This window comes from Mandrillus leucophaeus, unplaced genomic scaffold (assembly GCF_000951045.1).
Source record: "Mandrillus leucophaeus isolate KB7577 unplaced genomic scaffold, Mleu.le_1.0 Scaffold118, whole genome shotgun sequence".
Classification (NCBI taxonomy): domain Eukaryota; kingdom Metazoa; phylum Chordata; class Mammalia; order Primates; family Cercopithecidae; genus Mandrillus; species Mandrillus leucophaeus.
In genome coordinates, this window is record NW_012100098.1 from 2,519,342 (window position 1) to 2,546,649 (window position 27,308).

At 44.8% G+C, this 27,308-nt stretch overlaps 1 protein-coding gene across 4 annotated transcripts in view; it reads left to right on the plus strand.

Annotated features, from left to right (window-relative positions):
• The first annotated feature begins 2,266 nt into the window (after nucleotides 1–2,266).
• Nucleotides 2,267–27,308, plus strand: part of SLC11A2 (solute carrier family 11 (proton-coupled divalent metal ion transporter), member 2) — a 49,275-nt gene continuing 24,233 nt past the window's right edge. For 2 of the 4 annotated variants that reach the window (XR_001004274.1, XM_012002667.1), the window contains exons 1-5: nucleotides 4,310–4,509; nucleotides 20,428–20,499; nucleotides 22,877–23,025; nucleotides 25,973–26,098; nucleotides 26,501–26,620. Coding sequence is in view for 3 of the 4 variants with exons in the window: in XM_012002667.1 (XP_011858057.1) it covers nucleotides 20,466–20,499; nucleotides 22,877–23,025; nucleotides 25,973–26,098; nucleotides 26,501–26,620 (429 nt within the window). In the remaining variant the exon portion in view is untranslated. Of the gene's footprint in view, nucleotides 2,323–2,420; nucleotides 2,655–4,309; nucleotides 4,515–20,427; nucleotides 20,500–22,876; nucleotides 23,026–25,972; nucleotides 26,099–26,500; nucleotides 26,621–27,308 lie in introns of those variants that run through there. The other 2 variants (XM_012002663.1, XM_011964343.1) reach the window with 2 other exon arrangements.

The window sequence follows — 27,308 nt, forward strand, 5'->3', positions numbered from 1 at the left end:
CAGCCTCCCAAGTAGCTGGGACTACTGGCAGCCCCCACCACACGCAGCTAACTTTTGTATTTTTAGTAGAAACAGGGTTTCACCATGTTGGCCAGGCTGGTCCCGAACTCCTGAGCTCCAGTGATCTGCCCGCCTTGGCCTCCCAAAGTGCTGGGATTATAGGCATAAACCATTGTGCCTGGCCGCAATCCACAGGTTTTCTTTTTAGTTGTTTTTTTTTAGAGACAGGGTCTTGCTCTGTTTCCCAAGTTGGAGTGCATTAGCATGATCACAGTTCACGGCAGTCTTGAACTTCTGGAGTTTTCTGTTCTGTGACTACCTTGTGTTGTTCTTGTCTCAATTTTTGAATGGAAGGAAATTGTTTTAGGTGTACAAGATGGAGGTGATACGGTGTGGTGGTTGAGTCTCGGCTCGTGGGTCTAACAGATTTGTGTTCAAAGCCTGGCTTTGCCACTAACTAGCTGTGTCCTTAGACAAATTATACTCTGAGTCTCAGATTCCTAATTTGCAAAATGAGAATAATAATAAATAATAGTTCCTGCCCCATTAGTTTATTATGAGGATTGGTTTTTTTGGTAGAGACATAGTCTTGCTATGTTGCCCAGGCTATTCTCAAACTCCTGGCCTCAAGTGATCTGCCTGCCTCGGCCTCCCAAAGTGCTGGGATTACAGGCATGAATTTTTGTGCCAGCCTACTATGAGGATTAATGCTTGTGAAGTGTTAAATATAGTGTTTGGTACACAATAAAAATTCAATTAATGTTGTCAGTTACTCTTAAGTATAAATTGGGGACCAGGAAGGCAAAAATGAAGTGTGTTTTTTGCAGACGAACAGAGGGGAGCCAGGACACAGCTCAGCTTGCTCGTGCCCAGAGAGAGTTAAGCTGCTGACCCTGAAGGCAGGGGGAACGCAACTGTGTGTGGGAGCCGGACTAAGCAGCTGTGACAGGGCAGACAGTGTGAGAAAGCTGTTGATGAGAGCTGCTGCTGAATAAAATCATATTTCACCTGTCTATGGCCCCCCAAGTGTTCTTTCTGCTCATCCATCCACTACCTCTGGACCTCAACATGACCTTTGGCATAGTCTAAACCTGACACTCATAACACAGATTTTTGAGACAGGGTCTTGCTCTGTCGCAGAGGCCGGAGTGCTCTGGCATGATCACGACGCACTGCAGTCTTGACCTCCCGGACTCAAGTGATCCTCCCACCTCAGCCTCCCAAGAAGCTAGGATGTTCCACAAGCACATTCCACTACACCCAGCTAATTTTTAAATTTTTCGTAGAGATGGGATCTCCCTATGTTGTCTAGGGTAAGAATTCCTAAACTCAAATAGGCCTTTTCCTTCTGAGACTTTAGTTCCTGGGTGATCTTACAGGTGCTTCTATTTTCCCCTCAAGTGGAACAAATTGGCCCCCAGCCCAATCTGCAGAGACAGCTTTGCCTTGGGGAACTTACCTGATGTAGAACAAAGACAGGAGACAGGCCAAGTTGTAGTTATTTGACTTTCATGATTAAGAGAGCCCTGAAGCAAAGAGACCTTTCATCTGGGTCCCTGGGCAGAAGATCCATAATTCTTTCTCCAGACTCAATGGTTGTTCTAGGTAGGAACCAGAACCACTTGCTGGAAGCCTGCCTTGACTTATTTGAATCGATTACTGCTTTTCTTTCTTTTCCATTCTAAGCCATTATGTTTTTATGGTACTAAGCAGATTTTCTTGAAAGCTACTAGAAAACTGCCTGCTACCTGAAAGCAGCAACTGTTTTCTTCTCTCTTGCTTTTTACCCCATCCCAATGCTTCTCTTTTGCGGCTTGTTATCTAAATTATTTCCCTGAGGCAAAATTTCCCCATTCTTTCAGCTCCCCTCCTCCCAGATTGAGAAATTCTAGGCTTGCCCTGGACTTCTCTTTTTAGTCTCTGGGTTTTTTTTCCTTTCTTTTTCTTTTTCATCAGGCACCAAGTCCGGAGTTTGCGTGGCTCTGATGTCTGCCCGTGGATCACTGATTGACCAGGCTGAAGCCAGCGGGTCCTTTAGATCCCAAGGGATAAAAGAGCAGGCAGCATTTCCACCCACGCTCTGAGACTCCTCATAATTGCATCAGTGCTGCACGTACCTATGCGGAAAATACAAGTGGACTGTCAGGCTTGGGGTTAATGGTTTCACCTCACGTCTCAGAGGAGCAGAGTCCTAGTGCACCTGTGGAGCCTGAACCAGCTTCACTCCAAGAGGAGCAGAGAAGGGAAGCAATTTCTCTTACTCCACCCCTTTCAACCATTGGCACTCACAGGTTTGCCACCTGCTCTTGCTCTTGCCAAATGGTACAGAGATGAAATCTTAGAATAAGTTTTTGAACTCAATACATTATTAATTAATATCTAGGAGTGGCAGATATATAATGCTTCTCTTTTCACGACAGGTCAAAGATGAAATCTGATTAGGCTTTGGAGGGCGTGGTTTGCCTCTTGAAAGTCCTTGCCAGTCTTTAGAAAGCTGTGTTGCTTAGAGCACCCAAAAGTGCCCTTATCTAACTGAGGGAGGCGCGCTTGTCTTCATATATAGAGGCAGGAGCTGGCATTGGGAAAGTCAAACTAGTTCTGCACCATGAGGAAGAAGCAGCTTAAGACGGAGGCAGCGCCACACTGTGAGCTAAGTAAGTAGCCCAGGGAAGCTGCCCAGCTGAGCAGACCTGAAAGGGTGACAAGTACAGCTCTAGCAATTTTATTTGCTAGTTATAATAGAAGTTCCCAAAGGAAAGGTTCTGGTCTGGAGGAACTTCATCAAACCTTTCTGAAACTCCACAGATGTACTGTAGCGAGAATCTCAGAACTAATTTGTGTATTTTCTTTTTTCTCCAGGAGAAATTCTGTATGAAAAACAACCTGCTCCAGGAAGGCAAGCCCCTCCCCGCCTTTTTTTTTTTAGTCCCCGAGTTTGTTTTTACGTTGCACTTTATTTGAATTTTTCTCTTGGCCGTTCACACTCCTTTCCTCATTTCTCAGACTTTCTTACTAATGAAATTTTCTCCTAGCCGTTTTTACGTGAATAAAGAAGCTCCGTTACCTTTAATGCTGTAAGCAGTGCGGGGGGTCGGGGAGTGAGGGTGGCGGGATAATCTAATGTTTTTGGTGGCTGTAAACGACATTGTAGAAAATTACGGTGATTTGTTAGGCCATTTATTCCCTCTTCACCAGTCTGGCAGTCATCTTCAGAACAAAAGAAGGCGTGAGGCTGTAACTGGGGATAGAGTGGGACTGCTTTGGGTAGGTAGGATAAAGTCTGGGGAGAATCGAGGCAACTGGGCGAGAAGGAGGAAAACAATTCGCTGCGGAGGCTTGGGAGGACACCGGAGGCGGTGGAACTGGCTGCACTAGCTGATGTGTCGCTGTTCCTCCCAGGTGTGGGGTGCTCTTGGTGGGGCAGCAGATACTATGATGTGGCTCTTGGGGCGCGAGGAAATGTTCCTGTCAGGTGGCTATACTTTCTTTTTGAGACAGGGTTTTGCTCTGTCACCCAGGCTGGAGTGCAGTGGCACGACCTTGTCTCACCACAGCCTCCCCCTCACAGGCCCAAGTGATCCTCCCACCTCAGCCTCCCGAGCAGGTGGGACCACAGGCGGGCGCCATGATGCCTGGCTAATTTTTTTTTTTTTTTTTTCTTTTTTTGAGACGGAGTTTTCGCTCTTGTTTCCGAGGCTGGAGTGTAACGGCGCCATCTCGGCTCACCGCACCTCCGCCTCCCGGGTTCAAGCGATTCTCCTGCCTCAGTCTCCCGAGTAGCTGGGATTACTGGCATGCGCCACCACGCCCCGCTAATTTTGTATTTTTAGTAGAGACGGGGTTTCTTCATGTTGGTCAGGCTGGTCTCAAACTCCCGACCTCAGGTGATCCGCCCGCCTCGGCCTCCCAAAGTGCTGGGAGTACAGGCGTGAGTCACCGCGCCCGGCCTTTGCCTGGCTAATTTTAAAATTTTTTGTAGAGACCGAGTCTCACTCTGTTGCCCAGGCTGGTCTCGAACTCCTGGACTCAAGTGATCCTCCCGCCTCGGTCTCTCAAAGTGCTGGTCATTACAACTGTGAGCCTCCGCGCCTGGCCCGGCTACCCTTTACAGGATAGAGCTATACCTCGTAGCTTGTCTGTCAGTACCTAACGTGGCGCCACGGCGAACTAGGGCAGGAATCTTATCTGTCCCCAGACTGCTAGCGGACGGGAGCTCCCCAGCCCACGGGCTGTGTTGGTCTGGCCAGAGCAAGCAGCAACTATGCAGCATGCAGCTCCCGCTGGGGGCCCCAGGGGCCGCCCCATCCAGACTCCGCGTGGGCGGAGCCTCGGTCCTCAGTCGGCTGGCCACGCGTCCCGGCCGCTGCGGGGACTCCAACCAATAGGGATGTGCGGCTGCTGTCCTATCGGCCAATCGCGGGGAGGGGAGGGCGTTGGCCAGCTTGGCGCTGGCTCCCGGAATATGGAGCCGTCAGCTCGGGGGCGGCGTGTCAGGTGGTTGCGGACCTGGTAAGGTGAGGGGAAGGCAAGGTCAGGGGTCACGGATTCTGCTCGCGGACAGGGAGGGGCGCGGGGCGGCTCGAGGGCCCGTGTCGGGGGTCAGGTCCGGGACTAGGATGCGAAACCGGCTCGCCGTGCGGGGCTGTGAGGGGAGGTGTGGGCAGGGAGGGCCTCAGGCCCGGAGTCCAGGACTGATGGAGCAGCGACATTCAGAGGAAGACCCAAAGATGGAGGCAGGGAGGGAACGCCGACGGTCGCGGGGGTCTCGCCCCTTCCCCGCCGCGGCCTAGGACACATGGCCCAACTCCCAGCTGCACCGGATGGCGCGCCGGCCCGTGGTCGGGGTGCGCTGACCTGCTTCGACGCCGTGAAAGAGGCCGACCGGCACAGGGCAAGGTCTCTCGGGGCCTCCTTGTCGGCGCCGCAGGGGGCCGGGCTGCTTTCCGGGGCCTCCCGCCGCCCCGCTTCAACAAAAGACTCGTTATAGCCTAACCGACTTCCAGGGAGCGTCTTCTGTGTGAATAGCCTGCATAGGCGGCTCCGTGGTTGTGGGTAGATTGGTTTTAAGACTGTTTGTGCAGCTCTCAGGGACCCTCTGGATTCCAGGCTCCAATGAGCAGGGTTTTTCTGCAGGGGAATATTGCACATATGTAAGTGGGCTGAATGGCTCTCCCAGCCGTTCGTTTCATGTGTCCCCACTTTTAAAGCTACCGCTTAAATGTGACATCTCTTGCAAAAGCAAAAATTATCTGGAAGGAGAGTTTGCAAGGAGAGATAGGCTTCTAAAAACTCGCTGGCCCCAATTTTAGTCGCTGTTGGTGAAAACTGGAGAAGCTATGTATACATTGACTTCTGGAACCCGAAGCCTCACCAGTTCGCATAATTTCTTGGCTTTGTAAATCTTTGAACAAGTTGTTTGCCTCTTTGCTGTTTTGTTCCACGTACTTAAAATGGGGATTGATAATATCAATCTTAGAGGATTGTTGGTATGAAATTAGTTAATAAACAACAAAGTACTTAGAACAGTTCCTGACGTGGAGTTTTTGTTATTGTTACCTTCTTTCCCCTCAACACTTCTAAAGAATTCTAACCTTATTACTTATTCTTTGCTCAGAGTATCATGACCTATCACCAGGGAACCCGCCGGCCTATACTTTCCATTGACATGATTAACTTTGATCTGAGAGTATAGTGTAGTTACAAGTGACTAAAGGATTTCTGCTGCGTGTTTGTTTTAGTAAATACGGTTGGAAACTGTCATTATACTAGGTCATTTATGGTGATACCTGTGTTAGGTAAATGAAACCTGAGACCTTCGGTTGTTTATTTTTTCATTGGACAATAGTTCATTGACAGTCTTGCTTGGCCCACGCAGTTTATTTTGGAGCCAGTACTAAAAAGTCCATGATTGCAGCATACTTGGTTTCTCATGTTTCCGAAACGGCAGCAGTGGGACTCGGGAGGGGAATTTCTGGGTAGCCTGGCAGCACTTCTTGTTAAGGAATGGGGAAGCTTCTTATGAATCTAATCTTACTCTACTGTTAGGAAATCAGCAGTGGTCCCTTGGATTACTCTACAAAGCTAGTAAGCAGCTTTGGTTCCGTTATGATTCAGTGAAAGTTAGAGAATTATATCTACAAAGTAGGATCTTTTGATACAGAGTTTCGCTCTTGTTGCCCAGGCTGGAATGCAATGGCGCGATCTCAGCTCACTGCAACCTCTGCCTCCTGGGTTCAAGCGATTCTCCTGCCTTAGCCTCCTGATGCCCGGCTAATTTTTTTTTTTTTTTTTTTTTTTTTTTTTTTAGTAGAGACGGGGTTTCACCATGTTGGCCAGGCTGGTCTGGAACTCCTGACCTCAAGTGATCCACCTGCGTAGGCCTCCCAAAGTGCTGGGATGGCGTGAGCCACTGGACCCTGCCGGATCTTTCTTGTTTGACTTTCAGTGCTAAGTATTTGGGTGAGTGTTGTTGAATCAAAGACATCTTTATTCTCTGCCTCCTCACCATGCACATACATACAAATGTCTGCTGACAGATTTCTGCCCTTCCTATGACCTTAAAAAGCCCTCTCATATTCTCGTGGTGCTATCTGGGATACTCCAGTGGAAGACTGCTTTGTCTTCTAATTCTTCCCTTCAAGGAAGCTGCTATTTATACACATAGCATTATTAGGAACTAGTCAGAAAATGAGAAACTTTATGAAAAAAAAATTGCTTACTGCAGCAGTATGCTGGCCAAATTTAGTTGAAGTGCAGATGATATAAGTTTAGTTGTTTAGTTTTGGAATAAGAGAGTTCAAGACTTTTTTTCTTTCCCCAAGACAAGGTCTGGCTCTGTAACCCAGGCTGGAGTACAGTGGCATGATCATAGCTCACTGCAGGGTTGACCTTCCAGGCTCAAGTGATCCTCCTGCCACAGCCTCCCTAGTAGCTGGGAGTACAGGTGCATGCCACCACCCCTGACTAATTAAAAAAATTTTTTTGTGAAGATGGAGTCTCACTAGGTTTCCCAGGCTGTCTTCAGCCCGTGAGTGCCAGCCACAGTGCCCAACCAGTTTAATACTTCTTTAGGATTTAAAGTTGGAAGTTGGCCTGGTGAGAGTGAAGGACAATGTCTTTGAAATCTGTTTTTGCCTAGGAGGCATGGGAGTGACACCTTTAAAGAACTGAGTGTGTTTGAGGCAGAAAGGGAAGTCTGCTGCCCTAATATTGTCATTATTATCATCTCTATGAGGCTCTGTAGTTTGAGTAAAACATTCTGGGAAAAAAGGTAGGGGCATTTGAATGAGCGGAATGTAATGGATTAGAAGATGCAGACCGTGTCTCTCTCACTGGCTGCCATTTATTCTTTATTTTTATTTTTTGGAGACAGGGTCTTGCTCTCTTGCCAGGCTGGAGTGCAGTGGTGCAATATTGGTTCACTGCAACCTCCACGTCCCAGGCTTAAGCGATCCTCCCACTAGAGCCTCCTGAGTTGCTGGGACTACAGGCTTGCGCCACCACGCTTAGCTAATTGTTAATTTTTTTGTAGAGTTGAGTTCTCACTATATTGCCCAGGCTGGTCTTGAACTCCTAGGCTCAAGCAGTCCTGCCTTGGCCTCCCAAAGTGCTGGGATTACAGCCATGAGCCACTGTTGCCCAGCCTTGCCATTTATTCTTTTTATAATTTAACAAACATTTATTGAGCAATTTACATTAATTGGCCCCTTGAGACACAAAGAAGAGCCTTCCAGGCATCATCAGGAATATTCTAGATACAATAAAATGACATGTATATAATAAAGTATATTGTAATGAAATCATAATGGAATATAAAACAACTGGCTAGGAATGACCAAAATATATTTATTGCCTAACTTCTCTTCCACTTGTAATTTCAAGTTAAAGTAATTTATATTTTTTGGCATAAGGAACAAATTAGGGTTTTTAGTCTTGTTCTGGTGCCTATTGCTGGTAAGTCATTTTGTATGAGGTTTGTGTTTGTTTTGGTCTCATCTCTGCTAAGCTGATAGCTGTTAAAACTCCTAGGAAATGAAAGAAGAAAACTACAAGTTAATTATTAAAACTTTACCAGGTTTCAAAGAGCAAAAGGAGGTTTGTTAAAGGCTGGAGAATCTGGTAGTATATGTTGTCTTAATTTTTCTTTGCTTTTAGGAAAAGAAACTTTGAGGACAATATTTACTTAAAGTTGTTAAGGTCAATCTGCATCATTTGGGAGCCAATATCCATCATTAGGAAAAATGGGTTGAATGTAATCTAATGAAAATTCTTCATATATGTCAGAGAAGAGCTACTTAAGTGTGAAGGCAAAACATATTTTCTGAGGCAAGAAGTAGGTATAGTCTGGTTTAATAGGGGATTTTCTTTTTTTGAAAAAAGTAATTTTTTTTTTAATAGAGACTGGGTTTCTCACTCTGTTGCCCAGGCTGGTCTCAAACTTCCGGGCTCACGCAATCCTCCCGCCTCAGCTTCCCAAAGTGCTAAGGGATTACAGGTGTGAGCCACCATGGCCAGTCTAATAGGGAATTTTCTTATTCAAGTAGAAAGGGGTCTTTGAAATTGTCCACAGAGCTTGGCATTTTGTTCCACGATAGAGGTGTCAGATCAGGAGGCCAGGTTTGTCCCCCAAAAGGAAACGCACTGCTGTAAACTTCTGGTTAGGAGGAAGTTCAGAGGAAGCTCACCCTGTGAGAGTTGGGAAGAACAAACACGAAGCTATAGTCACTGGAAGTAAGACTTGAGTGACCCTGACTTGTGAGCATTCAGGGAGATTTGGAAGCTGGTTAAACCTCAACAGCACTGATGGGAGAGAGTGAAGAGTTGTATTTAATGGGTACCAGCCCCTTCCAATTCTGATGTCTCTGGTTGATGTGTGATATTTTTGTTGAAAAGATAAGTACTCCTTGACAGCCTGGCCACATTTCTCCCAACTGTTATCGTTTTTGACACCCAGGCAGCTGGTTTCATTATCAACTGTACTATTCCTCCCTACATCTTCCTCCCCACTCCTCTTCTTCCTTCCTAACATTTTCTCCACTTTCTCTTTTTCTTTTTTCTTTATCTTAAGATGGTCTCAATGTCACGTTTTTCATTCAGCTACAAAACAGACTTAAAAGTCCGGCTCAGATGAGAAACAGCAAATTTGGTGTTGAGTTGAAGTTGTGGTTGTCTTTTTTTTTTTGAGACAGAGTCTCACTACGTCACCCAGACTGGAGTGCAATGGCATGATCTCAGCTCACCGCAACCTCCGCTTCCCAGGCTCAAGCGATTCTCCTGCCTCAGCCTCTCAAGTAGCTGGGATTACAGGCGCATGCCGCTACTATCTGGCTAATTGTTGTATTTTTAGTAGAGATGGGGTTTCACCATGTTGGCCAGGCGGGTCTTGAACTCCTGACCTCAAATGATCCACCTCCCTAAGTCTCCCAAAGTGCTGGCATTACAGGCGTGAGCCACTGTGCCTGGCCCAAAATTGTGGTTTTCCAAATTACATAGGATGTCTCCAATTTTGAGATTATTATTAGGGCATGCAAAGTACGCTTTGGTATCTGTAAGGAATTGGTTCCAGGACCTCATTCACACGCATACCAAAATCCTGGGATGATGCTTAAGTCCCCATAAAATGGCGTAGTATTTGCATTTAACCTATGTACATCGTCCCATGTACTTAAAAATCACCTCTAGATTAGTTATATCAATTATAATCTCCCACTTCCCACTTTTTCTTTAGACAGGGTCTTGCTTTGTCATCCAGGCTGGAGTGTAGTGGTGCAATCACCGTTCGTTGCAGCTTTGACTTCCTGGGCTCAAGAGATCCTCCCACCTTAGCCTCCTGAGTAGCTGGGACTACAGGCGTGTGGCCATCACACATGGCTAATTTTTAAATTTTTTGTAGAGACAGTGTCTCACTGTGTTGCCCAGGCTGGTCTCAAATTTCTGGGCCGCCTCAGCCTCCCAAAGTGCTGGGAGCTGTGAGCAACTGTGCTGGGCCTATAATACTTAATACAATGTAATTGCTGTGTAAATAATTGTTCTGTATTATTTAGGGAATAATAAGAAAAAATGGTGTGTATGTTCAGTACAGGCACAAGCAACCATTTTTAACCCCCAAATCTTTTTGATTTGTAGTTGTTTGAAACCACAAATGTGGAACCCAGGGTTACAGAGGCCTGACTGTATCTCAGTGGCCGTTATGCCAGAGAGAGACAGACTGGTTCATGTTAAGCGCATTGTATAATAGCAGCACTGTTTGTACTTTATAAACTGGGTGTGTTTGTGTGGCTTTTGGTTGAAGATATTCTAGTATTACCCACTTGAATAGAGAGGATTAGAGTTTTGAGGCCTTTTTCTAAAACAAATGCTTACCACAGGGGCTTTTCACTGTTTACCATGAAGTACACATAATCAGTCTTCAACCTGACTTTTTTTCTAGGTATCATTTTATATCAAATTCATTTTAGTAAGAGAAAAACAGGATAAACTTACTCCAGTGTAAAAAATAATACCTCACTTGAGCCCAGGAGTTTGAAACCAGCCTGGGTAACATAGCAAGACCCCACCTTTACAAAAAAATAAAAAGTCAGCTGTGGTGATACATGCCTGTAGTCTCAGCTACTTGGGAGGCTGAGGTGGGAGAATCACTTGAGCCTAGGATTGTGCAACTGCACTCTAGCCTGGGAGGCTGGAAATATGTAAATAATTGTTCTGTAAGACCCTGTCTCAAAACATAAGATAAAAAACAGTACCAGACTTTACACGTTCAAGAACAATTTGGAAATTCACATGCCTATTCTAAGCTGTTTCTTTCCCCACACCTCGAATGGGAGCAGATTGAGTTTTAGAACTAATTGGGCTGGGCACGGTGGCTCCTACCTGTAATCCCAGCCCTTTGGAAGGCTGAGGTGGATGGATCCCCTGGCCCCAGGAGTTCAAGACCAGCCTGGGCAACATGGTGAAACCATGTCTCTACAACAAATGCAAAAATTGGCGGGGCATGGCGCATGCCTCTAGTCCCAGCTACTAGGGAGGCTGAGGCGGGAGGATCACTTGAGCCCAGGAGGTTGAAGCTACAGTGAGCTGAGACCATGCCCACAGCACTCCAGTGTGGGCGACAGAGAGCAAGACCCTATCTCAAACAAACAAACAAACAAACAAACTAAAAAACTAATTGGATGGATATTTTTAATAGAAGACTCAGAAAATGTTGCTTCTTCATGACCTAGAATGGAAAAATAGAGGAAGAGTAATAATCTCTTATTTTAAAAAAGTGATAATAACCTTCCTCATTAAAATACATAGGGTTCAGAAAACAATTAGCTCTGTTTGAACTGCTAGAATATTTCAAAAAGTTTTGTTGACTCTCAGTCATCCAAATGGCAGGAGCCCACCTTCATGAAGAGCGCCTGGTACAACAAGGTGTTGTGTTAATAATACAGTAATGGTTCAGTAGAACTGTCAAGTACTTTGGCCTTGAAATAGACCATTAGGGAAAAGAGAATTTTAGAAGAATCTAGAAACCTTTTCATTTTCTTTAGGACAAATAGAATTTTGAAAAGATCAGAATTATTTGTTATTCTCTAATAAACACTTTGGGTGTCACTAAGCCTTGATGTGTGCACCTAGCAGTTTCTCTTTTGTCACTAGCATGTCTCTGGCACTGAACAGTGCCTAAGGAAGAATGAACTGAACAGTGTCAAGAGGAAGAGGTGGCTTTGCCATGTAGCTTGAACACATTCTTGCTAGCATTTATTTCATCAGTTACTTACATGTAGACACCTTTTTGGCTGATTCTGTGAAAGTTCTTTCCGTATTTAATGTTGTCTTTGATTTTATTGAGGTGAGGAAGGTGATGAAAAAAAGGAGTAAAGAATTAACGGACTGTATTTAAAAACATTCCTCTCTAAACCTTACAATTAATTTTCGGAAGACCTTTTCAGCTGTAAGACTGGTGAGATAGTTTTGTGTACCTTTATTCTCTATAGGGGAATTTTATACAAAAACGAATGATTTCAAACCCAAACTATTTATTTATTTATGACAGGGTCTTGCTCTGTAGCCTAGGCTGGGGTGCCCTGATCACGACTCACTGCAGTCACAACCTCTCAGGCTCAAGCAGTCTGTCCACCTCAGTCTCCCAAGTAGCACGCACCACCACGCCCAGCTAATTTTTGTATTTTTTTTGTACGGACGGGGTTTTGCCGTGTTGCCCAGGCTGGCATCGAACTCTGCTCGCCTTGGCCTTCCAGAATGCTAGGATTACAGGCTTGAGCCACTGCACTTGGCCTAAACTTTGGTTTTAACCGTAGATTAAAAAAAAATGTTTAAGTTGTATATATTAATATTCAGTATTTCAAAGTTTCTTAGGGGCAGTTTTTATTTTATTTTATTTTTGAGATGGAGTCTTGCTCTGTTCCCCAGGCTGGAGTGCAGTGGCATGATCTCGGCTCACTGCAATCTCCACCTTCCAGGATCAAGTGATTCTCCTGCCTCAGTCTCCCAGTAGCTGGGATTACAGGCACCCACTACCACGCCTGGCTAATTTTTGTATTTTTAATAGAGACAGGGTTTCGTCGTGTTGGCCAGGACAGTCTCGAACTCCTGACCGTAAGTGATCCACCGCCTCAGCCTCCCAAAGTGCTGGGATTACAGGCATGAAGCACCCTGCCTGGCCAGGGGCAGTTTTTAAAACAGGTTTGGGCTACCCAAATTGTTCTTCTAGAGTTCTTATAAATGCTAAGCGAATATACAGAATTACTGTTAATTAGATGTTAGAATTTATTATAGCTAGTATGTGTTTTGGGGGGTAACTTAATTTTCATGTAATTTCAAACTTGCAGAAAAGTTGTAAGAGTGGTACCAAGGAATGGATGATTTCAAGAAAATGTGGTAAGAGTAATGACAGTGGTAAGCAGTGGGTGCCTTCAGGGAATGTGGAGAAGCCACTTAAGCCAAATTAAGGAGTCAGGAATGCTTTTCTGAGAGGGGATTTTTAATATTTTGCATTTAGGTGGCACTAAAACAAACTAGTAGTAAGTTAGACTGAAGGCAGTAAATACCTGCCAACTAGACAGCTGTAGACTTCTGATTATCTATTGCAGAAGGTTTATCAGAGAGTTCAACTGAACATCCCTAAAGTGTTTGTTGAGAAGCTGAGTGAATCTATATGACCTTGACATTTTTTAAAAGGCAAATAATACATGTACCTGGTAAAACTTTTTTTTATGTGCATAAGGTATACAGTGTGTATTCAGTGAGAGGTTTTCCTTTCACATGACCTCATTTGGGCTCTCCTACTCCTTCCTTCTCACAGGGATGGCCTTTATTACCAGTTTTTGGTGTGTCCTTTGGAGATTGTATGTGTACGTGTGTGTTTTCTCATTTTTCTTTTTGCTACATACATGATAACATGCTGCTCAACAAATTGGTTTTTTGACTTGACAACATATAATATTTTAGAGATTGTTTCCTATCAATACGTGATAGATCATCTTATTTATAGTGGTTGCATGGTATTGTGTCCAGTGAATGTGCATGGTTTATTCAACCAGTCCTCTACTAATATTGAGGTTGTTTACAGTCTTTTCATACTACAAACAATGCTGTGGGAAATATCCTTGTACATATTTCCTTGATGAGTACTTTTTGCTTTTTTTTTTTTTTAAGAATACATTTTTAGGAGTAAAATTGCTAGATCAAAGAATATGTAGACTTTTGAAAGTTTAGACAGAAAATAAAATTTTGTTAACATTTTTATCTTGTAAAACAGTCTTACAACATTTTTTTTTTTTTTTGAGACAGGGTCTTGCCTTGTCACCCAGGCTGGAGTGCAGTGGCCTGATCACCACTCACTGCAGCCTTGACCTCCTGGACTCAGGTGATCCTCCCACCTTAGCCTCCCGGGACTACAGATGCCCACCACCACAGCCAACTAATTTTTTTTTTTTTTTTTTTGAGACAGAGTTTTGCTCTTGTCACCCAGGCTGGAGTGCAGTGGCACGATATCTGCTCACTGCAACCTCCACTTCCCGGGTTCAAGTGATTCTCCTGCCTTAGCCTGCCCAGTAGGTGGGATTACAGGTGTTCACCACCACACCCGGCTATTTCTTTTTTTTTTGAGATGGTGTCTCGCGCTGCCGTCCAGGCTGGAGTGCAGTGGTGCGATTGCGGCCCACTGCAACCTCCACCTCCCAGGTTCAAGTGAATCTCCTGCCTCAGCCTCCTGAGTAGCTGGGATTACAGGTGCGTGCCACCATGCCTGGCTAATTTTTGTATCTTTAGTAGAGACAGGGTTTCACCATCTTGGCCAGGCTGGTCTTGAGCTCTTGACCTCATGATCTGCCCGCCTCAGCCTCCCAAAGTGCTGGGATTACAGCCGTGAGCCACTGTGCCTAGCTTTAATTTTTGTATTATTAGTAGAGATGGGGTTTCAACATGTTGGCCAGGCTGGTCTCAGACTCCTGACCTCAGGTGGTCCACCTGCCTCAGCCTCCCAAAGTGCTGGGATTACAGGTGTGAGCCACCGTGTCCGGCCTCCACCTAGCTAATTTTTGTATATTTTGTAGAGATGGAGTTTCACTATGTTGCCCAGGCTGGTCTTGAACTCCTGGGCTCAAGCGATCCACCTGCCTTCGCCTCCCAAAGTGTTAGGATTACAGGCATGAGCAACTACAGCTAGCCAGTCTTACAACTTTTGTTAGAGAATGGGATAAAATAGGCTGGGTGCGGTGGCTCACGCCTGTAACCCTAGCACTTTGGGAGGCTGAGATGGGTGGATCGCTTGAGCTCAGGAGTTTGAGACCAGCCTGGGCAACATGGTGAAACCTCATCACAATAAAAAATACAAAATTAGCCAGGCATGTTGGCATGTGCCTGTAGTCCCAGCTACTCAGGAGGCTGAGGTGGGAGGATTGAGGGGCACGGAACACGAGGTCAGGAGATTGAGACCATCTTGGCCAACATGGTGAAACCCTGTCTTTACTAAAAATACAAAAATTAGCTGGGCATGGTGGCACGCACCTGTAATCCCAGCTACTAGGGAGGCTGAGGCAGGAGAATGGGATAAAATAGTCATATTACATTTAACCATGAGTGCCATTTTTTTTTCTGTCAATTGCTGTTCAATAGGAAGAAACTTAATGGGTTTAAGAGAAGGTGACGCTTTATGGTTAGGGGTGAGCTAGAATATCAAACCAGTATTAATCGTAATTGTGATGGTTACTTATCAACGTGTTGCTGGGTTGATTCTGGCTGCTTGTGTCCTAACTCTGGATCTTTTCCCTAATGTGACAAAGTAACTGAAACAACCTGGTGCTACAGCCCTGGAGAGCAAAACTGTCTTAACATTAACTTACTGCTTCCATATGGGTCATAAATTTTCATGGAGACTTAAATGCTATGCATAACTGGCCTGGCCCTTTCTATTTTTTTTTTTTTTTTTAATTATTTAATTATTTATTTTTTATGAGATGGAGTCTTGCTCTGTTGCCCAGACTGGAGTGCAGTGGCACGATCTCGGCTCACTGCAACCTCCGCCTCCCAGGTTTAAGCGATTCTTCTGCCTCAGCCTCCCGAGTAGCTGGGATTACAGGCGTGCGCTACCATGCCCAGCTAATTTTATATTTTCAGTAGAGATGGGGTTTCTCCATGTTGGTCAGGCTGTTCTTGAACTCCTGACCTCAGGTGATCTGCCTGCCTCAGCCTCCCAAAGTACTGGGATTACAGGTGTGAGCCACTGCGCCCGGTCCCTCCCTAGTTTTATTAATTTTTTTTTTTTTTTTTTTTGAGATGGAGTTTTACTCTGTCACCCAGGCTGGAGTGTAGTGGCACGATCTTGGCTCACTGCAATCTCCACCTCCTGGGTTCAAACGATTCTCATGCCTCAACCACCCTGGTAGTTAGAATTACAGGCACCTGCCACCACGCCTGGCTAATGTTTGTATTTTTTGTAGAGATGGGGTTTCACCCATGTTGGCCAGGCTGGTCTTGAACTCCTGACTTCAGGTGATCCGCCCACTTCAGCCTCCCAATGTGGTGGGATTAGAGACGTGAGCCACCATGTCTGACCCCAAGCCCAAGTTTTATTCTGTAGGCACTGTAATGAAACATGTAGTTCGCTGAGTAAAAGCTTTGTTGAAAAGGCTGGAATCTAGAATTTGTTTTCTTTCTTGAAATAATTCATTCTTGAGATTTCAGAGAGAAGTGAAACTTTTTGTATTTGAACAGCTCTGTATGTACTTGGTATAGGAATGAACTTAGAATACCACTAATAATTATTTAACTTTTTTTTTTTTTTGAGAGGAGTCTCGCTCTGTCGCCCAGGCTGGAATACAGTGGTGCAATCTCAGCTCACTGCAAGCTTCATCTCCCAGGTTCACGCCATTCTCCTGCCTCAGCCCCCCGAGTAGCTGGGACTACAGGCGCCCGCCACGCCCGGCTAGTTTTTTGTATTTTTAGTAGAGACGGGGTTTCACTGTGTTAGCCAGGATGGTCTCGATCTCCTGACCTCATGATCCACCCGCCTCGGCCTCCCAAAGTGCTGGGATTACAGATGTGAGCCACCGCGCCCGGCCAATTATTTAACATTTTATCATGAAATATTTCTGTCTAAAAATATTTGCAGACTACAATCTTGGGAAGATCACACTATTACCTTAATTGTTTGCTTTTAAAATACAACTTTTAAAAGCCTATTTTGGTGTTTGCTTCAGCAGCACGTATACTAAATTGGAACAATCAAGAGAAGATTAGCATGGCCTCTCTGCATAAGGATGACACGCAAATTTGTGAAGTGTTCTATATTAAAAGAAAAATTTTTGGCCTGGGGCAGTGGCTCATGCCTATAATCCCAGCACTTTGGGAGGCCGAGGCGGGTGGATCACCTGAAGTCAGGAGTTTGAGACCAGCCTGGCAAAACCCCATTTCTACTAAAAATAGAAAAATTAACTGAATGTGGTGGCATGTGCTTGTAATCCCAGCTACTCGAGAGTCTGAGGTAGGAGAATCGCTTGAACCCGGGAGTTAGAGGTTGCAGTGAGCTGAGATCACGCCACTGTACTCCAGCCTGGGCGACAGAGTGAGACTCCATCTCAAAAAAATTAAAAACTTTTAAGGACTGTTTTGCCTATTTTGGATAAAAATCTTCCTCAGATGTATGAGACATTTCTGTGTCTTCTTTTTCTTCTTTTTTACACAAGGCCTCGCTGTATCTCCCAGGCTGGAGTGCGGTGGTGCAATCATGGCTCACCGCAGCCTTGACCCACAGGCTCAAGCAGTCCTGCTAGTTCAGTCTCCCCAGTAGCTGGCACCACAGACATGCACTACCATGCCCAGCTGATTTTCCAGTGCCTTAAACGGGATATTAATCATCATTACAAAAGTGATTTACAGCCTGGCCAACGTGGTGAAACCCCATCTCTACTAAAAAAAAAAAAAAAAAAAAAAAAAATTAGCCGGGCTTGGTAGTGGGCACCTTTGATCCCAGCTACTTCGGAAGCTGAGGCAGGAGAATCACTTGAACCCAGGAAGCAGAAGTTGCAGCGAGCCGAGATCACGCCATTGCACTCCAGCCTAGGTGACAAGAGTGAAATTCTGTCTCAAAAAAAAAAAAGCAATTTAATTCATTTACCTCATTGTGATCAGGGCCACAATTGGAAACTTGAGTTGTTATACTTGTAATAATATTCTCAGAACTGATTGACTTATAAGGAAGAACTGTTTGCCTCATACCAAATTGCCCAAGACTAATTGACGTACTTGAGTTTTTTGATTCCTCAGTGTGCCAAGTTCCTCTTTTCCTAGAGGAGCTATGCATAGTTCCAGATCCGATTTGTGGTTTCCAATTTATTGTGGATTAAAATAACCTGATAACATTAGTTTATTAGAATTACATGTAAAACAAAAGTAAAAAGCCTTTGCCGGGAATGAAGGGGCTGTGCTGTGATCGGAATCCAAGTGAGTACTGCTACTCTGAGTGGTCATATATGTAAATCCCCTTTAGGAGAGGTGTTATTGTAATTGACTGAAAGAGGGGTTGAATTTAATCAGTATTATTGGGGGCTGTTGGCTGATGTTTAGTAATCTAGTGGCTTAAAACCTGACAGGAGAGACATGGCTACTTGTCCGTTGTAATATAATACTTGGCGTTGGTGACTCTAGAGAGGAAGGATTATGTTTTCCAAATTAGCAGGCGGTGGTATATAAGCCCCAGAAGACAGATGAAACCTAAAAAGAAAAAAGCTCCTTTCTGGTCTGAATTCTGTAATTCTGTAAGTACAGAATATGTTGGTAGATAGAAAGATTACCCAAAACCCGAAACAGCAAGTAGAAGATTGTTCATGTAGGAACAACATATAAGGGACAAGGGTGGAAAAAAGACTAGATTTAAGCAGTAAAAGATCATTAAGCGAGGCTTCGTCACTTCTCCAGTAGGACAGTTATTATTGGGATTTAAGGAGGGGCTTATCAATAAATACTATGTTGTCCTTCCCTTTCTAAATTTGAAATCAACTGAGAAGTAGATAACAAAAAAATTGAAATTTTTTTTTAAAAAAATAGCCTTATTGGTGAGGCTCAATGGAGAATATGCCATAGATCTGTGCCCAAGTGAGCTTGCTAACATCCTCCCTCCCAATTAAACTTAACAGGATAGCCGGGCGCGGTGGCTCACGCCTGTAATCCCAGCACTTTGGGAGGCCGAGGCAGGCGGATCACGAGGTCAGGAGATCGAGACCATCCTGGCTAACACAGTGAAACCCTGTCTCTACAAAAAATACAAAAAATTAGCCGGGTGCTGTGGCGGGTGCCTGTAGTCCCAGCTACTCGGGAGGCTGAGGCAGGAGAATGGCGTGAACCCGGGAGGCAGAGCTTGCAGTGAGCCGAGATCGCGCTACTGCACTCCAGCCTGGGCGACAGAGCGAGACTCCGTCTCAAAAAAAAAAAACTTAACAGGATAATAGACATCTGGAACTTCCACCCCACTCCCGACTCCACCCACCCCACTGCAGGTTGCTTAGTACAGGACCTATAGACAAAGGCTGGCATCCTGCACACTGTGCTTAATCCTGCTGGTGCTTCAGCTCTCTTGAAGAGCCCAGGAGGGGCTGGGCCACGGGTGACTAGTTTCTTCTAGTTGTCAGAGGGTTGAGGAATGAGGTCTGGAACATTATAGCTGTAGACTTTACTTTCTCAGGAAGATTTGAGGCTGCCAAATAGTGGCCCTCCACTACCAGTATGCTCGTATGGTGCTTTTTCCCACCCTTTATAGAAGACTGAACCATGAACTTAAATTACATATTTTAGACCAAAGAGAATTATAGATCTCTGTCCTTAAAAACTCATAAAATATCTTTGGCTGGGTGTGGTGACTCATGCCTGTAATCCCAGCACTTTGGGAGGCTGAGGCGGGTGGATCACAAGGTCAGGACTTTGAGAGCAGCCTGGCCAACGTGGTGAAACCCTGTCTCTACTGAAAATACAAAAATTAGCCGGGCATGGTGGCACACGCCTGTAATCTCAGCTACTCGGGAGGCTGAGGCAGGGGAATTGCTTGAACCCAGGAGGCAGAGGTTGCAGCGAGCTGAGGTTGTGCCACTGCACTCCAGCCTGGACAACAGAGTGAGACTCCATCTCAAAAAAAAAAAAAGGAAAAAAACCCTCATAAAATAGGGGGAAATGTGTCTGGCTTCAGACACTTGGGATAATTTGGAGGCAAAGGCAGAGACTGGATACTTGCCTAGCAGCCTCTGTGTAGATGCTAATTAAAGAAGTATTTGCCTGGCCAGGCGCGTTGACTCATGCCTATAATCCCAGCACTTTGGGAGGCTGAGGCGGGCAGATCATGAGGTCAGGAGATTAGGACCATCCTGGCTTACACGGTGAAACCCCATCTCTACTAAAAATACAAAAAATTAGCCAGGCGTGGTGGCAGGCACCTGTAATCCCAGCTACTTGGGAGTCTGAGGCAGGAGAATCACTTGAACCCAGGAGGCAGAGGTTGCAGTGAGCTGAGATTGCACCGCTGTACTCCAGCCTGGGCGACAGAGCAAGATTCTGACTCAAAAAAAAAAAAAAAAAAAGGTATTTGCCGTCTCACTAAAATACCTCCTGTTCAATTTGTCCACCGCCCCTTGCCATCCGTGAAGGGTTTCACAGTGAAAACCAGAAACCCTGCCCAGACACATTCTAAAAGAGCTGTAACACTTCAATTTGGTTTTGAAGTCTTGCCAGCAAAATCCTGACTAAGGCTTTTCTATTTTTGTTAAATATCTGTCAGTCATAATCTGAAAACTGTAATTATTTTCAAGGTTACCTAATTCAGTAGAAGAATTACTCTTTTCATAGTAAGGATTCAGTCATACAGAGTAACAAACTGCTGGTTTTGAACTTGTTAGTTTGTTCTTGCTAATTCTTCTCCCTCCCTTTTCTCCTTTCCAGAATCGTATTCTAAGAATTCAGCCACTCAAGTATCCACCATGGTATTGGGTCTTGAACAGAAGATGTCAGATGGTAATTTACCGCTTTGTATTATTGCCTAATTTTATTTGTAATTAGATTTATGTTGGTAACAAATTTATCATATTTTTCCTCTTGTCATCATCTATCATCATCTAGTCTAACAATTCCATTCAAAAGTCACCATCTGGTGACTTAGGCTGTAAATGAAAATGGATTTTTTTTTTTTTTTTTGAAGTGGAGTCTTGCTCTGTTGCCCAGGTTGGAGTGCAGTGGCGCAGTCTCGGCTCACTGCAACCTCCGCCTCCTGGGTTCAAGTGATTCTCCTGCTTCAGCCTCCCGAGTAGCTGGGACTAAAGGCACATGCCACGATGCCTGGCTAATTTTTGTATATTTAGTAGAGACAGGGTTTCGCCATGTTGACAAGCTGGTCTTGAACTCCTAACCTCAGGTGATCTGCCCGTCTCAGCCTCCCAAAGTGCTGGGATTACAAGCATGAGCTACTGTGCCTGTCCTGAAAACATAATTTTTTTTTTTTTTTTTTTTTGAGGCGGAGTTTTGCTTTAGTTTTCCAGGCTAGTGCGCAGTGGCACTATCTCAGCTCACTGCAACCTCCGCCTCCCAGGTTCAAGCAATTCTCCTGCCTCAGCCTTTCGAGTACCTGGGATTACAGGCACCTGCTGCCATGCCTGGCTAATTTTTTTGTATTTTTAGTAGAGATGGGGTTTTGCCATGTTGGTCAGGCTGGTCTTGAACTCCTGACCTCAGGTGATCCACCCGTCTCGGCCTCCCAAAGTGCTGGGATTACAGGCATGATCCACCGCACCCAGCCCTGAAAACAGATTTTTAACCAGAGACCTGCTTCATATCTTTTTTTTTTTTTTTTCTGAGACAGAGTCTCTGTCGCCCAGGCTGGAGTACAGTGGCGCGATCTCAGCTCACTGCAAGCTCCGCCTCCCGGGTTCGCGCCATTCTCCTGCCTCAGCCTCCTGAGTAGCTGGGACTACAGGCACCCGCCACCTCGCCTGGCTAGTTTTTTTTGTGTGTGTGTTTTTTTAGTAGAGACGAGGTTTCACCGTGTTTGCCAGGATGGTCTCGATCTCCTGACCTCGTGATCCGTCCGTCTCGGCCTCCCAAAGTGCTGGGATTACAGGCTTGAGCCACTGTGCCCGGCCTGCTTCATATCTTTTTTATAATTCTGAGTTGAGCCAAGATTAGTTGTAATTTGGTTTCTGGCAGTAATGCTTACAAGGACAATATTATTCCCAGACCCAGGATAAAAACCTCTGGTGTGCTTTGACTGCTCATGATACTTCCTGGTGTTTCAGATGTGTATGGAGCGGTAAAATACAGGGCGAGTACCTTACGCTCTGTATTTGATTGGAGCTTCTTGAGTGCTTTGACTATTTCTTCCTAAATCTGAGCTTCTTCTTTGGAATTTCTGTTCCTTTTCTATAAATTTCTTCATGAATTCAAAGCTGCTTAATTAAGATGATATGAGTCAGCTCCCGAAGGAAGAAAGCTCTTATTTGTTTAAATTAGAGGTTTTAAGGATTTATTGGAAACGCAGAGATTAGAGCTTTGTGATTCAAAATAGCCATTTGATGGCTGAAGCAAACTAGCCTCTGTGTATTTCTGGCAGGTTATCCCCTTTTCTCCCAGACGTTCTGCTTCCCAGTATTTAAGATTGACTGCAAAATGCAGAACTCAGGGAAACGCTGATATCAGTCTGAGATGAGCCCTGCCATCACGAGGGTGCCAGTACCCCGTGACCAGCGGCACTTTACTGCAAGCCTTAGTCAGAGTACAAAGGGTTCCTGCTTGGTGGTTTTGCTGCAGCTTCAGAGTTTAGCCTGAATTGTAGCAGGATTTTGTAACTTGCACCTTTTTTGAGAAGTCTGACGGAGGTATAATGTCCAAGGACAATTCTTTGAGTAAGTCCTACCAAATATAGGAGGTGGGGAGGACATTTCGCTAGATGGGCCTAATTCTTTTCTTTTAAAAGCTAGGATTTTAGGTTACCAGGAGCTGGTCTGGGAATGTAATATTTTGAGCCCATATGTCAGTGTTTTTAGAGGAAAATGAAATGGCTCTAAAAATTCCCAAGTAGGAATAGAAGTGTGGAAATAGGAAAACCATTGTGAGTTAAAACTCTTCTAGGGAGCTGAGTGACTGGGGGAGGGGAGGGAGATAACTTTTTTAGTGTAGGCTAAATTTTTTACTTCCTGAATTTTTAACCATGTGAATGTATTACTTATTATAAAATATACATTAAAAATAAACTATTCAAAATAAGTTGAGCTAGAGTCAGGTTGGTCTCTTGTGCATTTAGGTATTAAACTATTTAATTTTAATTTCAGTATAGTAAGGATGAATTGTTAGTGTATTTTGTTCATTTTTTACTAATTTATTTTCAAATCTGTTAATTCAGACAGCGTTTCTGGAGATCATGGGGAGTCTGCCTGTCTTGGTACTGTCAACCCTGTCTCTAGTAATCCCTCTCTTCCACGGTCCCCTGGGGACTCAGAAGAGTACTTCGCCACTTACTTTAATGAGAAGATCTCCATTCCTGAGGAAGAGGTTAGTATCAGGTCCTTGGAGGAGAGCACTATGGTCTGGGGAAAACCTGTGAGTGAAAGATCTGCTGGATGGCTCAGGGTCAGCAGCCTCAGCTCTAATTTTGGCTAGAAGTCTCTGAAAACTGTATATATATACACATATACATACACACACACACACACACACATCTATCTATATCTATCTATCTGCCTACCTATCTATCTGTCTGTCTGTCTATCTATATGTTTTTTTTACAGACAGGATCTTGCTCCATCATCTAGGCTCCAGTACAGTGGCACAACCATAGCTCACTGTAGCCTTGAATTCCCGGGGTCAAGTGATCCTCCCACCTCAGCCTCCCCAGTAGCTGGGACTATAGATGGCCACCATGCCAGGCTCATTATTTTTATTTTTGTTTTTAGAGACAGGGTCTCACTATGTTGCCCAGGCTGGTCTTGAACTCCTGGCCTCAAGCTATCCTTCCTCTTGTTCGTTGATGAAAAAGAGTCAAACTCTGGCTGGGCCCAGGCTCACATCTATAATCCCAGCACTTTGGGAGGCTAAGGAAGGAGGATCGCTTGAGCCTAGGAGTTCAAGACCAGCCTGGCCAACATGGTGAAACCCGGTCTCTACAAAAAATACAAAAATTATCTGGGCATGGTGGTGTGCACCTGTAGTTCCAGCTACTCGGGAGGCTGAGGTGGGAGGATCACTTGAGCCCAGGAGGCAGAAGTTGCAGTGAGCCAAGATCATGCCATGGCACTTCACTCTGGGTAACAGAATGAGACCTCCTGTCAAAAACGAAAACCAAAACAAAACAGGTCGGGCGCAGCGGCTCACACCTGAATCCCAGCACTTTGGGAGGCTGAGACAGGCAGATCACCTGAGGTTAGGAGTTCGAGACCAACTTGGTCAACATGGTGAAACCCTGTCTTTACTAAAGTTACAAAAGTTAGCTGGGCGTAGTGGTGGGTGCCTGTAATCCCAGCTACTCGGGAGACTGAGGCTGGAGAATCACTTGAAGCTGAGAGGCAGAGGCTGCAGTGAGCCAAGATTGTACCACTGCACTCCAGCTTGAGTGACAGAGTGAGACTCCATCTCAAAACAAACAAACAAACAAGAGTCAAACTCTGTGAAATATTTAAAGAGGTTTATTCTGAGCCAAATATGAGTGACCAAGGCCCGTGACACAGCCCCAGGAAGTCCCGAGAACAGGTGGTTGGGTAACAGCTTGATTTTATACGTTTTAGGGGTCAGAAGTTACAGGCAAACATCAGCCAATATATGTAAGGTGTACATCGGTTCCATCAGGAAAGACAACTTGAAGTGGGGAGGGGGCACCTTTCAGGTCAAAGGTGGATTTAAAGATTTTCTGCTTGGAAGTTGATTGAGGCTGGGTGCAGTGGCTCATACGTGTAATTCCAGCACTTTGAGAGGCTGAGGTGGATGGATTGCTTGAGCCCAGGAGTTCAACATGATGAGACTTTGTCTCTACTTAAAAAAAAAAAGAAAATAGTTGGGTGTGGTGGTGCACACCTGTGGTCCCAGCTACTTTGGAGGCTGAAGTGGGAGGATTGCTTAAGCCCAGGAGTTTGAGACCAGCCTGGGCAACATGGCAAAACCCTGTCTCTACAAAAATAAAAATAAATTAAAAAAGAAATTGGTTGAAAGAGTTATTTTCTAAAGACCTGGTGTAAAATGGGGGGCTGTGGAGTGTCTAAAATGAGGGGTTGTGGAGACCAAGGTTTTTATTATGTAGGTGAAGCCTCCACGTAACAAGCTTCAGAGAAAATAGATGTAAATGTCTTTTATCAGACTTAAAAAGGTACCAGACTACTAGTTAATTCTCTCCTGGATCAGGAAAAGACCTGGAAAGGGAAGGAGATTCTCTACGTATTCTAGGTTTTGCTCATAAGAGATGGCTTTGCAGGGTCATTTCAAAATATACAAAGAAATATATTTTGGAGTAAAATACTTTGATTTCTTTCAGGGCCTGTTATCTGTCATGTGATGGTATGCTAGAGTCTGGTTAGAATTTGGCATGTTATTGCTATAAGGGATGTGTTTTGTCAGTTTTAAGATCTCTGGTTTTGCTTGTTTGTTTGTTTGTTTTGAGAGGGAGTTTCACTCTTGTTGCCCAGGCTAGAGTGCAATGTTGCGATCCCGGCTCACCACAATCTCCTCCTCTTTGGTTCAAGCGATTCTCCTGCGTCAGCCTCCCAAGTAGCTGGGATTACAGGCATGTGCCACCATGCCTGCCTAATTTTGTATTTTTAGTAGAGATGAGGTTTCTCCATGTCGGTCAGGCTGGTCTCGAACTCCCAACCTCAGGTGATCCACCCACCTCAGCCTCCCAAAGTGCTGGGATTACATGTGTGAACCACTGCGCCCACCCGGCCAAGATCTCTGTTTTAATGCTAGTCATTGGTGTTGGAATTCTAAAGGGAAGGGGGTATAATGAGGTTTGTCTGACCTCTCCCTCCCATCATGGCCTGAACTAGTTTTTCAGGTTTTCTTTGGAATGCCCTTGGTCAAGAAGAGGATCCATTCAGTTGGTTGGGGAAGCTTAGCATTTTATTTTTGTTGCTCTCCCCACTGTCCCGAGTAGCTGGACTACAGGCACACACCACACACCACCACACCTGGCTTGTTTCCTTTTTAAAATGGTGGCTCTTGTCCTTTTTGGGAAGTGTTTGGGCACAGAGGTACCAATACTGTTATTCTAGTTTTAGAATAAGAGGCTGATGGAACCCGCAGGTAAGGGAGGGGCTCTGACTTAGAGAAGTGGCCAGCTTCTTAATAAAAAGTGGGTGAAATGGAAGTGAAACTTGGACACATGCAATATCTGACATTGTAAATCCTTTTTTCTTGTGAGACTGGTGTTGTTGCTTCATATGTGATAACAGATCAATTAGATCAGTAGTTCAATAGTGATGTTCAGTTTAATCTCTTTTCCTCTCTTGTCTAGTACTCTTGTTTTAGCTTTCGTAAACTCTGGGCTTTCACCGGACCAGGCTTTCTTATGAGCATTGCCTACCTGGATCCAGGAAATATTGAATCCGATTTGCAGTCTGGAGCAGTGGCTGGATTTAAGGTGAACATCTACTCCTACCCCTGTCCTTTTAAACACACAATACACTCTCACATCCTTTTCTCCACCCTGCATGTTGGATAGTAACCTCAGGGGCTACGTGCAGATACTTCATTGGCAGTGGCTTTTATATGTAAAGTACTTTCCATTTGATCTTATTTTTATCCACATAGTTTCCTTGAACAAAGGAGAAACTGCATATAGGAGAAACTGAGGCTCAGAAAGGTACAAGGTGACTTAGCAGGTCATGTGCAAAACCTGATATAGAACTCAAGTCATTTGATTCTTGACCTGGGCTCTTTTCTGAATGCAGTATTTACCACTCATGTTGCCAAACAACTAAACAAACAAACAAACAAAGCTCAGTTGTTCAATGAGTGTTACAGGATATTTTGTTCTTCTTAGTTGCTCTGGATCCTTCTGTTGGCCACCCTTGTGGGGCTGCTGCTCCAGCGGCTTGCAGCTAGACTGGGAGTGGTCACTGGGCTGCATCTTGCTGAAGTATGTCACCGTCAGTATCCCAAGGTGAGCAATGTACTGTCCTGTTTGTCTCTCACTCATGCCGTAGAAATCTCTGTGTCTGGCAGTATGTGCTGGCCTCATGATATAGTGAGACAGTCAAGGACTTGGGGGTCAGTAGCCCTGAAGACGGATGGTACCAAGGGAAATACTGTAGCTCCTCCTGCTGCCAGGCCATATTTTCCCCGCTCCTTCAAAATCTAACTTAAGACTCACATTTCCTGGAAGGTTTTCTTAGAAAAACTGTGTTACAATTCACTCTGGCTTCCAGTATCTGGCAATGCCCAGCCCGCAGGGAGGAGGATACTCTCTTTAAGCACTTTTATTCATACCTCCATGGTACTCCATCAGTTTGCATTTTATATATTTTCTTTTTTTGTTTGACTTTGCTATCACTTTGTAAAAGTAAGTTTTTTTCCTTTTACTACAAACTATATGTGGCAGGATCTTTGGATTTGCTAATAATTATTTTTCGGTTTCCCTTTCCCCCGGGGGCTACACTGTCCTCTACAGGTTCCTTCTGGACATTTTGGGCCTTTCTTTTTTTTTTTTTTTTTTTGAGACAGAGTCTCGCTCTGTCACCCAGGCTAGAGTGCCGTGGCCGGATCTCAGCTCACTGCAAGCTCTGCCTCCCGGGTTTACGCCATTCTCCTGCCTCAGCCTCCCGAGTAGCTGGGACTACAGGCACCCGCCA